At 29.3% G+C, this 18,697-nt stretch overlaps 1 protein-coding gene across 4 annotated transcripts in view; it reads left to right on the top strand.

The window, feature by feature from the left end:
- Nucleotides 1–18,153, top strand: part of LOC147803248 (coatomer subunit gamma-1-like) — a 71,468-nt gene extending 53,315 nt beyond the window's left edge. Inside the window, exons 8-11 of one of the 4 annotated variants that reach the window (XR_015428942.1) lie at nt 3,254–3,309; nt 8,669–8,728; nt 11,153–11,212; nt 17,661–18,153. Coding sequence is in view for 1 of the 4 variants with exons in the window: in XM_087150651.1 (XP_087006777.1) it covers nt 3,254–3,294 (41 nt within the window). In the remaining 3 variants the exon portion in view is untranslated. Of the gene's footprint in view, nt 1–3,253; nt 3,404–8,668; nt 8,729–11,152; nt 11,213–17,660 lie in introns of those variants that run through there. The other 3 variants (XR_015428944.1, XR_015428943.1, XM_087150651.1) reach the window with 3 other exon arrangements.
- Nucleotides 18,154–18,697: the final 544 nt, after the last annotated feature.

Below are 18,697 nucleotides of genomic sequence, written 5' to 3'. Positions count from 1 at the left end.
TTTGCAAAAAATTGTTTTAAACATATTTTTCCTAGCTTCAAGAAAGAAAATGTCAGCTGCGCCAGCAATTTCTTAATATTTTTGGATAAATTTTAAAGTTTTTATGTAATAAATTAGCTAAAACTTGTTTTGGCCATACTTTTTTCTTATTGATGGTTGGGCTAACCAAACTTTCTGTTAGGACAACTATTTCCTTAAATGAATGAATATTTGAAAACATTATTCCAATTTTCTAAGGAAAAATGTACTTTATGCTCATTTTTTCTATAACCTAATTTTGGTTGATGGGATAATGAAAATTTTCGTGTTGGGATGACAATTTTGCTCAATGAGGTAATTTCTGGAGGTTAAATTGAAACTTGCTGTTTCTAGGTAAAAATTAATGTAAACTTTGCTTTAATTGTTTTTGGATGGTTACTATAATTAGCTAAATGGGCAAACATTTGAATGCGAAATTCAAGATTGGAGTTTATAAATAATAAATTAGCTGAAATTTGTTTTAGTCAAGACTGGTTTGTGGAAGAGCAAACAAAACTTTACGTTGGTCTTTTGATTTCTTTGAACGGACTAATGTTTGGGAGTGTAAGTTTATACTCGTGTTTTATCGATCAAGAATCAACTAAAGCTTGTTTTGACCATACCTTTTTTGATTTGACAGTTTTGCAAAATTCAAACATTAGTCTCTATGCTATTAAATAGCTAAGATTTTCATAATTTTGATCGATGAGATAATGTTACTTTTCGTTGCTTACGTGTGTTAACAAATTTGTTTAATACGTTGAAATTCGGAGGCAAAATTCTAGCTTGAGTGTTTTTGAACATAAGTTAGCTATAACATGTTTTGCCTAGCTGGCAAACTTAGATTGTTCTAGACTTGTAGTAAAGTTGCTCATGCAACCTAATTCTAACAGTATTTGTTTTCAAACATATAAATCATACTGGCAGACGAATATTCATTATGGAAATTAACGGTACGAAATTTATTAATAATTTTTTTTTTAAGTAAAAAACCTTTTGAAACCTATTTTTGGGGGAGGAAGGTAATGAGCAATGCTTGTAAAAGATGCTAAATTTCCCTTCATTTTTATAAACTAACGACTTCCTACAATGAGCTAATGTTGTATCCTTGCCGCCGGGCTGACCGTTAAAGGTTTTCGTGGTTTTCTTCTCCATATAACTCAAATGTGGTTTAGTTCCATCTAAAAGTCCTTCACGGAGGCTATAGTTTGTCCCAATGCTTGACCGGTTATTGGAACTGACATGGACTATGGATTTAATGTTCAACTCCTTCTATAAATAAAATGAGCTGATGTTTAAAGGTAAAATATTAACTTATGTTTTATTATTCAAAAGTTACCTAAAACTTATTTTGGAACTTAAAGCGGGCTAACGTTAGATGTTGAAATACAAATTTGTTGTTTTTGGATCATAAATGTCATAGGTTCTTCAGTTCATAGGTTTTGTGTTAATATCCATTTGAAGATTTTATAAGCACTTTAATTTGTAATACAATAATTAATTAACGAACTTAAAATAAATTGACATTATTTTAAAAGTAAAATAAAATAATAACTGAAGTACTGTTCTCTACAGTATATTATTCGGCTTTACTAAATATTTGATTTGTACTTTAAATGCCAATAACTATTCTAAGAATTGTTATTTATCTCATAGAATATATATATATATATATATATATATATATATATATATATATATATATATATATATATATATATATATATATATATATATATATATATATATATATATATATATATATATATATATATATAGATGTGGTATATTGCATAATTTGCCATAATTAAAGAATTGAAATAAGAAATTTATGAATTAAAATTTGAATTGTCAGTAAAAATTGAAGAAAAATTAAAATTTTATGTGCAAGTAAGAATATTGTTTAAACTCTATAACATTGGTATACATTACAAATTAAGAAAACACACTTCATAAATTAAATACTTGCTTATTAAATTAATAGATTTATAGAACTGTTAATAGAATGTCTTATTTTCAACCAGAAGCTTGATAAATTTATTAAATTACTATTATTTATACGTTTAGCATTTAATAAGGAAAGAACTTGGGACAATTAAGTAATAAGTAACGCTTTATTTTTTTTTTCAAATATGATATTTTTGCTGTTCCTGCTAACTGCTTCGAAAGATACTTTCAACATGTTTCCCACAGTTCTATACAATGACAATAAATATCGAATATATCCTTTTACCTACACAGAAAACGGCAACCTTACAACGAGAGAAAAACCATGAAAACTTACATGATTAGCCCATTGATAAAGGGATTTTAACCCGTGACCCATTTACAATGATCATCTTATACTTAACTGTCTGGTCGGGGCAAGCCGGGACCCACACAGACCAGTCATTGAACCCGTGACACATTATTGGGAAGGTAATTTTTTTTCTGCTTCGTCAACGTGATTCCTAATTGATAATTTTATTTTATATTGTCATTTCATACCGTCATTGACAATATTTTGGATTTACGACTTCCAGTGTTCAACTACGTAACTTTGAACCCAATCCAGAAGACAAGAAAACTCTCATAGAGAACTCTTGGATGGAACTAACTCTCGTTTGCGTAAGATGGAGAGGAAGACCACGAGAACCTCCCACTGTTAGCCTGACCGCAAGAGGACTCAAACGCATGATCCCTCTACTACTGAGGATATTACACGTCAGTAGCTGTTTGTGCTAGTGGACTGTGGTCATTGGAATGCGTTTGACTAATTATCCCACTCAAACGTTACTAATTAATTTCGTGTATAATTAATTGCTCGTTACTATGAGGTTATAATTTTTTAACTGAAAAGAGTACAAGAGTTTGTTCTTCAAAAAAAAAAAAAGATAAATGTGTTCTAATTCAGAAATTGATCTTAATTGGTTTTCGAAAATAAAAAAAAAAACCGTATTCCAAATTTTTTACAAAAATTGAAGTATTTAGGACGTTCTCGTTCTTTATATATTCCTTTTAGGCTATATTGAGAAAATAAACAAATTTAATTTTGAACCTTAATGTAAGTATAAATTGCATTTTCTAATTCGTTTCTAAATAACGTGGTTCAAGAAAATATTTAGCTACATTAAATAATAATTAGGAGATTCTAATAATATAATAGATCTAAATTCATAAACTCATCAAGTAAGGTTAAATGTATAATAATAAATAAGGTTAATTCAAATCTTATTGATTACTTTCCATTTTATAGGACAGGATGTTGTCTTTATGATGGAGAATAGTATTGTGTGATTCATCATAGCTCTGGTAAGAATTATATTCTAGTAGGTACTTCAAAAGATTTTCTGACAGTTCAAATATAACAAAAGCAAGTCGGAAAGACATTTGCTAAATTTTTTTTGCAAAATGTGAGGAAAGTTATGTCTGATAACAGAAATTGAAATAAATTCTAGCTCAAATTTACTTATATATCTTAATTTAATTATATTGTGAATATATAAAACGCATCTTTTATATAAATAACGTTTGAATTTGACTTAAAGTTACGACAAATAAGCCCTCCGATAATTTGGCTCCTACAATCTCCTAATTTCTAATTCAGTCCCTAGTTATGAGCATTGTTAACATACGACACTGAAATCCCATTATTTTTACTCATGGTCACGAGCTACTAAAATGGACTTAGGTATAGAGGTCAATTTCTAATTTGTTGTTTCTAGGTCATAATTTAGCTAAAACTTTTTTTATCATACTTTTTGGTGGGAATATTAAGGAAATTTTTGTTGGATTACTAACACTAAATATTTCTTACAACTCTTGGACTTCAATCTCTTAGTTTCTAGGACGAAAGTTGCCTAAAATTTGTTTTTCAAAATTTTTTTCTCTTAGGCTAGCTAGCGATTTCTTAAAATGAGCTAAGCGTTTGGTCGCGAAATTCAAACTTGCGGTTTCGCACATTTTGAGAAACTTGTATTGACACCTTTTGTTAAAGTAGCGTATGCTCTAACATTTTTATGAAGTGAGCCTATGAAGAGGATCAAAATTGCGATGGCATGTCTTCGGATCATTCTCAGGGATGTTTCCCAGACCGTCGCCAATAGCCCATTATGCAGCTCTAGTGCAGCGTTAAATAAGTACCTACCTTGTTTTTGGATTATTCCTATAATTTTCTATAATGGGAAAACATTTGAGCACGAAATTCAAGATTGAAGTTTCTAAATAATAAATTGGCTGAAATTTGTTTTAGTTAAAACTTATTTTGCAGATGTTTTTGTAATTGTTGTTTTTATAATTTTGTCGTTAACAAATATTTACGTGAATGTTATGATTTCGATGAAGGGACAAATGCGTAGAGGTGAAATTTCAACGCGTAGTTTATTGTTCAGGAATCAGTTAAAGCATGTTTTGACCATAACTTTTTTATTTGATAATTTTGCAAAATTCAAGTTTTAGTTTCTATGCTATAAAATAGCTAAAGTTTTCCTTACATTTGTTGGATGAGATTACGTTACTTTTTGGTGCTAACGTGTGTTAACGAATTTGTACAATGCGCTGACATTTGGAGGCAAATTTCTAGCTTGCGATTTTTAGAACATAAGTTAGCTATAACTTGCTTTGCTTAGCTGACAAACTTAGGTTATCGTAGACTTGTCATAAAAGTGCTCATGTAATCTAATTCTTACAGTATTTGTTTTCAAACATATAAATTATACCAGTAGACGAATATTAATTATGCAAATCAACGGTACTGAATTTATTAATCATTTTTTTATTTAAAATCCTTTTGAAATAATAATTACTTCATATGAAATCTAATTGTTTCCCATACATTTCACAAAATAGATTGTTTTTATGATGAGATTAAGTTACGTAATAGAATTGATCGATATTTTGTAAGACCGATAGTTTTATTAAGAATTTCAACTTTATGCTACATCAATTTTTATCTTTTTACAAATATAACGAAAACTTCTAAATTTATTTTTTCTGACAAAGAGAGAGGAAGATAACGAGCAATGCTTATGGAAGATATAAAATTTCCCCTCATTTTTGCAGACTAACGACTTACTGCAATGAGCTAATGTTATACACTTGCCGCCGGGCTGACCATTGGAGGTTTTCGTGGTTTTCCTCTCCATGTAACGCAAATGTTGGCTAATTCCATCAAAAATTTCTTCACTAAGACTAATTTGTCCCAATGCTTGATCGGATATTGTAGCTGAGACTGGTAGTGAATTCAATGTTCAACGCCGGGCTTTAATATAAATTGAGCTAATGTTTAAAGGTAAAATATTAACTTATGCTTCATAGGTCAAAAGTTATCTAAAACTTATTTTGACAGGAACCATTTTGTCACTTATCGTGGGCTGACGTTTGACGATAAAATACAAATTTGTTGTTTTATGTTTAAGTGGTATAGGTTCTTGTCTAGTTTATAGGTTTTGTGATTTTTCTTTTGCGAAAAGAATAGCTAAAGCACTGTTCCCTATTATATATTATACCACTAAACCAAATATTCGATTTGTACATTGGATACCGAAAACTATCCTAACAATTTTATCCTTCTTAGAAAAAAATATATATAGTTGATTCTGTAGATTGCGGGATTGCCATTATTTAAAAATTGAAATATAAAATGTAAGATAAAAAATTTTCTTTAAAAATCTGTAGAATTTTATCTAAAGGTAAAATTATTTTTAAACTCCTTAACATTGGTATACATTACAAATGAGAAAAATAGTCTTCATATATTAAATATTTGTTTATTAAGACCTGTTAATAGAATGTCACTATATTTTAAACCACAAGGTTGATAAATTTATTAAATTACCAGTATTTATATGTTTATCATTTTATAAAGAAAAGATTTGGGATAATATAGCAACAAGTTACACTTTATTTTCTCCAAATGTGACATATCCGCATCAAACTGTTCCTATTAATTGTTTGGGAAGATTCTTTCAACATATTTCCCGAAGTTCCATTTAATGACAACAAATATCGAATATATCTTTTCACCAACACAGAAAACCGCAAATGTTACATCGCGAGAAAAACCATGAAAACCTTTTATGATTAGCCCAACGGTGAAATGACTTAACACATGACCCATTTACAGGGATGATATTTTATTTAAAATTTCTGGAAGCCGGGAGTAGAACCCATATAAACCAGTCATCGAACTCAAGAAACCAAGAGGAAATTCTTTTTTTTTTTTTTTGCTGAGCCAACGTGACTCCTTTTACAATTTTATTTTATAACCATCGTTGTACAATCGACCCAATGTTTGACTTACGAACTAACTCATGATCCGTCTGCCACTGCGGATACTTAACGCCAGCACTGTGATCGATGCAAGCTAGGTGCGGAATCCGAATCGACTAGCCATCACCGGGATTCGAACCTTGTTCACCTCATTGGAAGGCCAGCACTCTATCCCCTGAACCATAACGGCATTAAAACTATGTCTTACATATTGCCTTTAAATATACCAACTGTGCGATTTTCCTATTAATTTTTCAGTAGTAATATATTTAAACACGCCGTGAATAACTGGAACTGTGAGTAACAATTAAGTATAAAACTATACTTCGCAAGAGCTTAAATTTGGTAATGAGGAAAAGCCAACATGAGAGAAAAATATAATTAATTGATTAGATCTTAGGGTCCTAATCAGCCACTTAGCAAAGCAAAAATTTTCAACGCCCTTTAAAAAAGAAGTATATAAATTCTTTTTTGCAAATTGTTTACTAGATTTGATATGATATTTTTTTTATACTGTTAAGTGTTATTAACTAATTATCCCACATAAACATTAATTTCGTGGCTAATTGTTTCTTACTATAAGGCTATAAATTTTTAACAAAAAATTGCACAACAGTTTGTTTTTCAAAAAAAGATAAAAGCGTTGAAATTCAGAAGTAAATCCTATTCGGTTGCGAAGAAATATTTACAAAAGTTGAAGTATTTGGGACGTTTTCGTTTTGTAAATTTTTCCCTTAGGCCATATTGAGAAGACAAATTTTAGCTTGATCATTAATTTTTTTTCCAATGCTCACCTTGACAATGGCATAGGCCCTAGGTCATACAGGCACCTGGCAAATTTGTTGGCCACTCTTTCATGGGTACCTTATTAGGTGGGCCAACGTTGCTCCTTCAGTAAGGACTGATAGTACAGAGAAGGAAAGAACTTCCATGCCTTGTCCGTGATTCGAACCCATAACCTTTCTGATGCATCGGTAATTCCCTAACTCTTAAACAGGCCGGTCGGCGCTTGATCTTTAAATAACGTAAATAAAAATTGCAATTTCTAATTCTTTTCAAAATAACGTGGTTCAAGAAAATAAAGCTACTTTAAGTAATAAAAAGCTACTTTAAGTAATAATTAGGTTCTATGTGATGTCAAAGTCATAAACTCAGCTAATACGGTGAAATGCAGGAATTTTAAACTTTTTCATTTTTTTTAAATGATTCCGTCTTTGAAATGTTTGATACCTTCTTTTTTCATGATATAAATCGTTAGGATAAAATAAATACAAAAGCAACTAAAAATTTATCATGGAAAATAATATTTGGAGAATAATATCTCCATAATGAACCATCTTTAGAAATAAAAAAGAAAATATTTTGATTTACTCGTATATGGAGACATATACAAATAAAGTAATGTTTTTTTTCCTTCAATTTTTGACACCCCTTTCTCTCCCCCCTCACTCCTAGTCACAAAAATCAAGCAAATCTTATCCTATGATTACGTAAGAAAGTAACAACACACCACCTGGATCTAACTTTCAGTTTTCCTGAAGTAATATAATTTTAGCTTAAATAAACAATGTAACTTTGCTAAAAACATTAGGTAGGGTATTTCAATTGATTTTATAAAAGTTTGGGAAGAATATTCTTTAGAAATATTTCCTGATTTTCCTGAAATGGTTATAAATGGTAACATAAAAGCGATTTGTGTCCAACTTTTTCCTTATTCGTACTGAACTTCTGTTTTAAATGTGAAGTAATTTCAATTGTAATTTTCCCTCAATCATTGTTTTACTTTTTTTTTTTTTTTTAATTTTTAAAAATGATGTGATTAAATGCCTTACGTAGGCGTTGCTCGTTTCCCGCGTGCTACTTGTCATAAAAAAGAAAGTAAATCACATATCTACATCCCTCTTATGTCATAAAGTTTGAAAGGTCCCTATGAAGCCGGGATGAATCAGGGGATAGAGCGTTCGCCTTTCAGTGAGATGAACCGGGGTTCGATCCCGGCGATGACTGGTCGATACGAATTCCGCATCCCGCTTGCACCGACCACTGTGCTGACGTGATATATCCTCAGTGGTAGACAGATCGTGGGTTAGATTCCCCTTGCCGTCTGGCTAACCGTGGGAGGTTCTCGTGTTCTTCCTCTCCATATAACGCAAATGGGGGTTTGTTCCATCTGAGTCTTCCAACAAGGCAAATTTCTCCCAATACTTGATCCGGGAGTTTCCTTGTCTTCTGGATTGGGTTCGAAATTACGAGGCTATGGAATTGAACATTTGTATTCGTAAACCCGAAAATTGAGTCGGCTGTTCAACGACGGTTATGAAATAAAATGTAAAATAGAAAGGTTTCTATAGAGTTGCATAAATATTTATATAATTTTAACCAATGTGTCGTGTTTTTTCAGGTTCTGAACACTCTATGGTATACAAATCCATCTAAGAGTCGACGTCTTAAATTATTAAAAGTAAGTCATGCAAAATATAATCTTCATATTCTTATTAACCGTCATTTATATAAGTTTTCAAAAAAATAAAAGGAATACGCAATAAAGATATATATTAATAGCGAACATAATTTCGTATACATAAAAGAAATTACATTTAAGACTTGCCACATATCTGAAAAGACAACATATATTGACGACATAAAAAAACTGTATTTTTAGTCAAGAAAATGTATGAGGCTTTCTAATTATGTTAAAACCATTTTTTAAGAAAACAAGAAATTTCATAACGGAAAAAAGCCACGATATAAGCAGATTAAAATAATTATTTTTTCTGCTGAAAGCATTTAATATCTTGACGTAGACTTAAGAAAAATATGTTAAAAAACTTTAATCAATGAATTACAAATAACAATTGTAACTTTAGCGTCGTGATAGGGAATAAGGTTTTCTAATAATGATAATAAAACCATTTCGTGATTTATCCCCTGCAGTATTAAATAATTTAAGTTTTATTGAAATGTCTCGATAAAAAATGGTACATTCTCCAATTAAAATAAAGCTGTTTCAAAATAAATTGCAATGTAGCGAATAATAAAATTAATTGAACTTAATACTATCATGATTGTCCTAAAATGCGATCAAAAATAAAGATAAAATCTTGTTTATAAATAAGAAGTCATTTTGTCGTATCTTCGAATATGGGTTAATTTTGCGTGAAAAATGATCAATGAATTTCAGATGCATATGTCTTACTACATTGGTCTAAATAATAAATGATGCGTAATCAAAGTATGAAGTTAAGCGTACAATTAAATAAAGAATAAAATTTATTATTAAGCGCTAAATAAAAATTGCATACAATAAATGCATAAAACATAAAGTAAAGCGAAAATACAAGGTGTAAAATATTTAATGAAGTAAAAAGAAAGCTTAATATGAAGTAATACTTAATACATTGAGTAGCAATTGTAACAGAGAATAAAGAATAGTAAAGTTTGAAGTATCAGGGAAATTTAAAGCGTAATTTTTGAAGTATAAGATAAAGTGTTACGTAAAGAGTGAGATATAAAGTGAAGCAAAAAATAAATTTAAAAAAGAGTCACACGTAAGTAACTGAAAGCGCAAAATATGAAAGTAAAGCTTAAAGTAAAAAGGGGATGGTAAAAATCTGAAAGAATAAAAAGGGAAATATAGAAAAAAAAGTAAAGCATACTAGAAAGTATATCGTAAAGTAATGTGTAAAACATAAAGAAACTCGTAAAACGAATAAAGTGTAAACTCAAGTAAAGCGTGTAATATATAGTAAAAGTGTAAAATAACGCGTTAAATATAAAATAAAATAGAGAATAATATAAAGCAGAAGATATAAAAAAAACTGCAATGTGTAAAAAATGAAATAAAGTAAATATTGAACTATAAAGCAAAGCGTAACGTAGAAAGTATATTATATTTTTGAAATATAATAAAAAGGAAAGTGTAAAGTAAAGAAGACACTAAAATATAATATAGTAAAAAGTACAGCTTAGTATGAAACAAAGTATTAAGTAAAACAAAATGTGGTATATAAACTAAATCATAAAATGCAAAGTAAAGAAAACAGCTAGTAAAGTAAAGCGTAAAGTAAAAAGCGGAAAGCATAATGTGAAAATTGTGTACACTAAAATGTAAGCGTAGAGTTAAATGTAAAGTAAGATGCGTGTCAGGTAGAAAGTATAGTTAACGATAGAGTATAAATTATAGTGTAAATTAAAGTATAATGTAAGACTAAGTTTTGACTAGTCTAGTCTAATTTTGACTGAAACTAATGTAAGACCAAGATTAAACCAAGTTTAAAATTACGTGTAAAATATAAAGTTCAAAGTAAAGAGTAAAATATAAAGAAAAAAGTAAAGTAAACTAAAGCAGAAGGTTAAATAAAACGTGAAGTATAATTTACAGCGTAAGATATAAAGTGAAGCGTGAAATTAAGTGAAGTGTAAAATGTAAAGTAAAACGAGAAATATAAACTATAATGTAAAGTATAAAGTCAAGTGCAAAATTTAACGTAAAGTCTGAAGAGTAATGTGAAACATATGAAACCATATATAAAAGTTCAGTAATAAGTAAAGAGATTGAAGAAAATATTAAGTAAACTGAATGAGTTAAAATAAATTAAAGGTAAAATGTTATTGAATTGCATAACAGCAATTATTGTCCAATTTTTTTTCTTTTTTCAAACTTCTTTTTTTAAATTTGAAGTTAATTCAACTGATATTTTATAGGAAAAATTTAAAAGATAGTGATTTAAATGACTTTCGTAAGCATGACTCATAAACTTGTCTCATGAAATTAGTAAATCACAAACCCCCCATCCCCTTTATGTCCTTACAAAGCAATTAAAATATTCCTATAATGTTGCATAAGTGTTTATGTAATAATAATCAATATGTGATATTTTTTCAGCTCTTGAAAACTTCATGAAAGACAAATTCAAACAAGACTTGACATCTTAGCTTTTTAAAGGTAAGCAATATAAGAGAAGAGCTTAATACTATCCAGCATTGATATAAATTTTAAAGCAAACAAAAAGAGTATGCAATAAAAAGAAAGTAGAAAACATAAGCTCACCGGACAAAAAATTAGTCACCCAAGCGCCAATCACCGCGATGAATCTTTAGGTTTCGTTAGAAGACGCAGCGGTCAAATAATGTGCTCAACTCCTTGCACACTGCTTCAACGCAATCAAAGTCAAGTAGCTATCAGCGAGATATTTTTTCTGTAAGTGAAATTATGTGTAAATATAGGTAGGTGTAAGGATGTAATAGAGTGGCAAAACGGAGCAATTGTGTTTGGCCATGCCCATGGTCATAAGGTGAATTAAGTGGCTGGATTTCTTGGTTTTTCAATTCCGACTGTTAATATGTGTCTACAAGCAGTGGTGTAATACATGTAGTCACGAAAAAGACGTCAGAATTGTGGTCGGAAAAAGATCCTGCATGAAAGAGATCAGAAACGTGTTTCGTGACTTCTCAATCAAAATCACTTCCGAACCCAACAGGAATTGCTTCAGTAAGTAAATGATGGTTCATTCCAAACTGTTAGTGAGAAAACATTGCGACGGGAGCTGCATGCGTAGAACATTTGGAGTCTAACCTCTTGTAAGAGGCCATTGTTCGCAAAGGCACTTGCTGACTGGCTGAATAAATTATGGTATGACGAATAACGCTTTTGACTTTATTCAAAAGACGCATGTCATCGAGTGCAACAGAGAGCACATGAAGCACCTGACTGTGCGCAAGGTCAGTTTAAAGCAGAAGGTGAGTCTGTCATGTTTTGGGGGAGTTTTTCTTATTATGGATGGGGCTCCCTAAGGAGGCCACTAACACGAGCCAGCATGTTTGAGTATTCTGGATAATCAGATGATGCCTTTCAGTCAACATCTTTATGAAAAGAGTGTGCCGACATCCCTATTTTTCAAGATGACATCAGCAAAGTTCATAGGGCTGGAAGAATATGTGACTGATTTTATGAACGAACACTCAGACACTCAAATGCATCTCGTATGGCATGCAAAGTTGCACGAGTTCAACCCCATTGAAAATAAGTGGGACATGTTGGAACAACAGGTAAAACGCCGAAATCAGCATCCTCGCAATTTGGTTACTTGGCAATTTGGCTCGCAATTTGGTTTGTTACATGCTATAAAATGATGTTTTTCATGATTTCACTAAGGTTGACTAATTTTTTGTCCGGTGTGATTAGCTTCGTATACTGAAAAGAAATTGCACTAAGACTTAAAACATTTTCAACAATAAGACAGCCAATTCTTCAGAATTAAAACAAAAAACAGTAGTTTCGTCCAGAAAATATTTGAGGCCTTCTAAACGTGTTAGGGTAATGTAGGGTAAAGGATAGCGATATAAATAAAAGCAATGCGAAAAATTAAATATAAGAAAAGGAAACAAAAGTATAACATAAAGAAAAAAAAAGTAAATTATAATAAGGAGTAAATTTAGTATTAAATAAACGTAGAAACGAGTAAATGTGGCGCATAAAAAAAAACAAGAAAATAAAAGCAGCGCATAAAAATGTCAGCTATGTACAAGAAGAAAAAACGCTTTGAGTAAAATATAAAAGCTATGCCCAAAGTAGGTAGTGCGTTATTTCAGTAAAAAAATATAAATTTTGCGATTAAAAATAATGCACAAAAAAAGTAAACGTGAAAAATAAACGCTTAAGAAGAGGAGAAGCGTAAATATAGGGCATAAGGAAAAAAAACCGTAAAATGTATGGTAAAGGATAGCGAAATAAATAAAAGCAATGCTTAAATTAATGATAAGAAAATGAAACAAAAGTATTACATAAAGAAAAAAAAACGTAAATTATAATAAGGAGTAAATTTAGTATTAAATAAACGTAGAAATGAGTAAATGTGGCGCATAAAAAAAACGAAGAAATAAAAGCAGCATATAAAAATGTCAGCCATGTACAAGAAGAAAAAACGCTTCGAGTAAAGTATAAAAGCTATGTCCAAAATACAATAAAATGTAAAATTAAACATGACTTTTTATGCGCACGAAAAATAAATGCGTGAAGACAGGCGAAGAAAAAACTCATAAAAAAAATAAAATATAAAGTAGATATTGTGTTAATTAAATAAAAAAAACGAATATAGCGGGAAAAATAATGCATAAAAAAGTAAACGTGAAAATTAAACGCTTAAGAAAAGGAGAAACGTAAATATAGGGCGTAAAAAAAATAAAAACGTAAAATGTACGGTAATGCGTAAAATTAATTATAAGAAAAGGAAACAAAAGTATAACATAAAGAAAAAAAACGTAAATTATATTAAGGAGTAAATTTAGTATTAAATAAACGTAGAAACGAGTAAATGTGGCGCATAAAAAAAACAAGAAAATAAAAGCAGCGCATAAAAATGTCAGCTATGTACAAGAAGAAAAAACGCTTTGAGTAAAGTATAAAAGTTATGCCCAAAGTAGTAGAAAGTAGGTAGTGCGTTATTTAAGTAAAAAAATATAAATTTAGCGTTAAAAAATAATGCACAAAAAAAGTAAACGTGAAAAATAAACGCTTAAGAAGAGGAGAAGCGTAAATATAGGGCATAAGGAAAAAATACCGTAAAATGTATGGTAAAGGATAGCGAAATAAATAACAGCAATGCTTAAATTAATGATAAGAAAAGGAAACAAAAGTATTACATAAAGAAAAAAAAACGTAAATTATAATAAGGAGTAAATTTAGTATTAAATAAACGTAGAAATGAGTAAATGTGGCGCATAAAAAAAACGAAGAAATAAAAGCAGCGTATAAAAATGTCAGACATGTACAAGAAGAAAAAACGCTTCGAGTAAAGTTTAAAAGCTATGTCCAAAATACAATAAAATGTAAAATTAAACATAACTTTTTATGCGCACGAAAAATAAATGCGTGAAGACAGGCGAAGAAAAAACTCATAAAAAAAATAAAATCTAAAGTAGATATTGTGTTAATTAAATAAAAAAAAAACAAATATAGCGGGAAAAATAATGCATAAAAAAGTAAACGTGAAAATTAAACGCTTAAGAAAAGGAGAAACGTAAATATAGGGCGTAAAAAAAATAAAAACGTAAAATGTACGGTAATGCGTAAAATTAATTATAAGAAAAGGAAACAAAAGTATAACATAAAGAAAAAAAAACGTAAATTATATTAAGGAGTAAATTTAGTATTAATTAAGCGTAGAAACGAGTAAATGTGGCGCATAAGAAAACGAGGAAATAAAAGCAGCGCATAAAAATGTCAGCTATGTACAAGAAGAAAAAACGCTTTGAGTAAAGTATAAAAGCTATGCCCAAAGTAGTAGAAAGTAGGTAGTGCGTTATTTAAGTAAAAAAATATAAATTTAGCGATTAAAAATAATGCACAAAAAAAGTAAACGTGAAAAATAAACGCTTAAGAAGAGAAGAAGCGTAAATATAGGTCATAAGGAAAAAATACCGTAAAATGTATGGTAAAGGATAGCGAAATAAATAAATAAATAAAAGCAATGCTTAAATTAATGATAAGAAAAGGAAACAAAAGTATTACATAAAGAAAAAAAAAGCGTAAAACATAATAAGGAGTAAATTTAATAAAAGTATAAATGTGGCGCATTAAAGTAAAAGCCATCCAGAAGTTATAGCAATGCGTAAAAGTAAAGTATAAAAAAACTAACCGCTTAAAGTAAAGTAAAGAAGAAAAAAAACGACGTGTAAAGTACGATAAATTTTAAAAGTTAAACATAACTTTTTATGCATAAAATAAAATAAATGCGTGAGCATAAGAAAATTAAAAATAGCGCATAAGAAAAGAAAATATAAAGCAGTTAGTGTGTAAATTAAGTATAAAAAAAAGCAAATTTAACGTTTAAACATAATGCATAGAAAGTAAGCGTGAAAAAGTAACGCTTAAGAAGAGGAGAAACTTAAATATAGTGCATAAAGGAGAAGAAAAAATACCATAAAAAGTACAGTAAAGGATTGCGTAAACTAGTAAAGCAATATTTAAAAGTATTGCATGAGAAAATGAAACAAAAGTAATTCACGAAGTAAAAAAACTTAAAATATAGTAATGCGTAAATTTTATAATAGAATAAACGTAGAAACGAATAAATGCAGTGCATAAAAGTAACACGTAATAAAAGCAAATAAGTTAAAAACAATTCGTACAAAAGTAAAAATCATGTATAAGAAGGAGAAAAACGTTTTAAGTTAAGTATAAAAGCAACGTGCTAACTACAATAAAGTGTAAAAGTTAAACATAACTTTTTTATGGGTGTGAAAAATAAATGCGTGAGGAAAGGCGAAAAAATAGAGCATAAGAAATATAAAATATAGTGTTGATAGTGTTTATAAATTAAATTTAAAAAAATGAACAAAAAGTAACACTTAGGAAGAGAAGTGTAAATATGCGTCACAAGGGAAAAAAATTCTAGTAAAATGTAGAGTAAAGGATAACGCAAATAATTAAAAGCAACACGTAAAAGTTATGAGAAAAGAAAACAATAATAATGCATAAAGAAAAAAACGCGTAAAATGAATTAACGCTTAAATTTAAAAGTAACTTAGAAGAAAAGTAAATGTTACGAATTTAATAAAAAATTAATTCGTATTAAATCATAACGCGTAAAAGTAAGAGACACGTAAGGAAAGTAAATGCGTAACTATAAAGAAGAGTTACGCGTAAAATAGAAAGTGTGGAGAAAAGAATGAAAACGAGCAACGCTTAAAATTAAGGCATAATAAAGTAAAGAAAGTCAGGCGTAAATGCAACTCTATATGAAAAGAAACACATAAGATAAAATGCATACATAGATCTTGTAAAATAAGGCATAAAAATTAACGCTTGAAGAAGTATACGCGTATAAATAACACATAAAAAAAGTAAATTTAAACTTAAGAAAAGTTATGTGAAAGTATTTGATGTCTAAATGTAACGCATAAAGAAAAGTAATTCATAAAATTAAGTAACACTTAAAGTAATGCGGAAGGAAAGTAAAAAATAATGCAGAAAAAACGTAACGCATGAAAAAAAGGAATTCACAAAATTTTATAACGCGCAACAAAGTTAAGTAATAACGTTTAAAAGTCGCGTAACAATGAAACGTATAATGTGTAAAAATAACTCATTCGCATAGAGAAAAGCAACGCGTAAAAAATCGTATATGAGAAATCGCGTAAAAGTAATTCATAAAGAAACATATCGTGTAAATTATAATGCATATTATAAGAAAAAAGTACCAAATAAAGAAAAATAATCCGTAAAATTAGATAACGCGTGAAAGCAAAGCGTAAAGAAATGAAAAGCTTAAAGAAATTGGAAAACTGAAAAGTTACGCATAAAAAATAAACAAGAAAAAAACTCATCGAAAAGTAAGAGTGTAAATGTAACGTATAAAATAAAAGAGAGGAAAAAATGTACAGTAAATGGTGTTTAAAATAAGAAAAGTTAAGATAAGTAAGGAGTAAAAATTATAAGAGAAAGTAAAGTATTAAGAGAATTAGAGCCTAAAATATAAGGGGGACTGGAAAGTAACGTAGTTTTGGTGCATTTGATATTTATAATCACGATTTTCTTTTTAATCAATAAAGTATTCACCCTCGTTAGCAACAAGCTTTCAATGTCGGATCGAAATGAAACGGATTGCTTTTTAAGACTAACGAATATTTAATGCCCCGAAACACTACTTTCCGGTCCGCCTAATATAAGGAATGTAACGAGTAAAAGTGGCGTGTGAAAAATGAAAACGCATTGAAGTCGAGCATAAATGAAAGTAAAGCGTGAAACGAAGCAAATCTCGAAATTAAAAGTAATGTGCAAGAACAATAAAATAAGGAAACTCGTTAAAGTTACAAATATCAAAAGGGAAAAAAATAACGCATTATATAATTAAAAGTAACTCATTAGAAAAACAAAAGTAACTCTTAAGGTAAGTAAGGTGAACGGAAAAGTAATACATAAAAGTCAATAGCGCATGAAAGTAAGTATAGTGCGTTATAGTAATGCATAAGAAAATCATACTCTAATAGTAACACAGAAGAAAAATTAAAAAAGTAAACGCGAAAAATATAAAACTTAAAAGTAAAGATTAACTAGGTACCGCTAAATGAAAAGTAACAAGTAAAATATAGAGCAAAGGATTAAATGTTAGGTTTAAAAACATGAAAATGCAACGCATGAGGAAAAAATATATCTAATTAAATTTGGTGAATAATTAGTTAAACAAACAAAAATCGTTAGATCTTTGAACAAGCGTAATAATTCTCTTCACTACATTCAGTCGGACAAAAAATAATAATAATAAAGTACGAATTTACATCTCTTTAATAAGAATTGGTTTAGTTTTAAAAAAACCATTTCGAACTGATAGTTTAACAGTAAAATTTGTAAGAGCATGTTATAAAGAGGTTAAATAGTGCACTTTTTATTACAGGATCTTAAAAGATATGATTTGTAGAAGTGATTGTTAAAATCGATAAGTCGCAGAACTATTTGGAAGATTATAGTACATTATGATTCAGGTTATACCATCCTCGTCGTGTTCGTTACAGTCTCCATCGTACTTTAAATTGGCTCCTATGCAAGTATTCCTATTTATGCAAGAACAATTTAAGATCTTCAAGAAACTGAAAGTATTTCCAAGTGTTACGATAGCGAACAATTCAAGTCACTGGACAGATTTGAGCGAGTAAATTTCGTTGAAAGAAGACTATTTTTGATGAAGTAATCGCATATCTTTCGTGTATACATAAAAAGGACTGAAATATGTTAAGTCTGCTAAGTTATCTTATTTAAATGTAAATTTATTTTTCAAATATTTTACAGCTGATTCTTGCAAATGTAATTAAAATGTATGGCGTCTGTGTATCTTTCTTTACCCCCAAAAGCATGAAATAAGGTTCTAAAAATAAGAGTAAAACACAAATGTTATATTCTTGAAACTAAAATACAATGGAAAATTCATATCGTAAACTTTTAACTGAATCTTAATTTTTTCGAAATCTCAGTTAATTGCTTTATAAAGTAAAATTTACATAATTTTTGTAAGATAGAATTCAATTGAAATACACTTTCTCATTTTGTTGCTTTATTACAAGTAAACATGCTTAGTTAGATAAGAGATGAAAATATTTACCCCGTCCTGCCCCAATTCAGGGCATACGGGTAACTGTTAATTAAAACCAAGTAAAGAACATAAAGTGCATAAAATACAAAAGTCATATGACAACAGCTCGTAAACTTTGCGGGCGAACAAAATTAGCCATCTACAATTAGTCAGAATATTATATCTTTAAGAAAACATGACAAATATATCTGGCATGTATGTCATGAAAATTCCAGTTCAACAGATCCTAAAGTATGGATTAAAAGCACAATTAAATTTAAAACATCAGCAATATTAGAAGCAAATTAAAATATAAATTGCTATTCTAGGTCAACAGACCCTTATATTGAGGCAATCAAATGGCA

The sequence above is a fragment of the Parasteatoda tepidariorum genome, chromosome 9 (genome assembly GCF_982258835.1).
Source record: "Parasteatoda tepidariorum strain Cologne lab strain chromosome 9, Ptep-v5.0, whole genome shotgun sequence".
In the NCBI taxonomy this organism is placed as follows: domain Eukaryota; kingdom Metazoa; phylum Arthropoda; class Arachnida; order Araneae; family Theridiidae; genus Parasteatoda; species Parasteatoda tepidariorum.
This window is presented reverse-complemented; position numbering and strand designations above follow the sequence as displayed.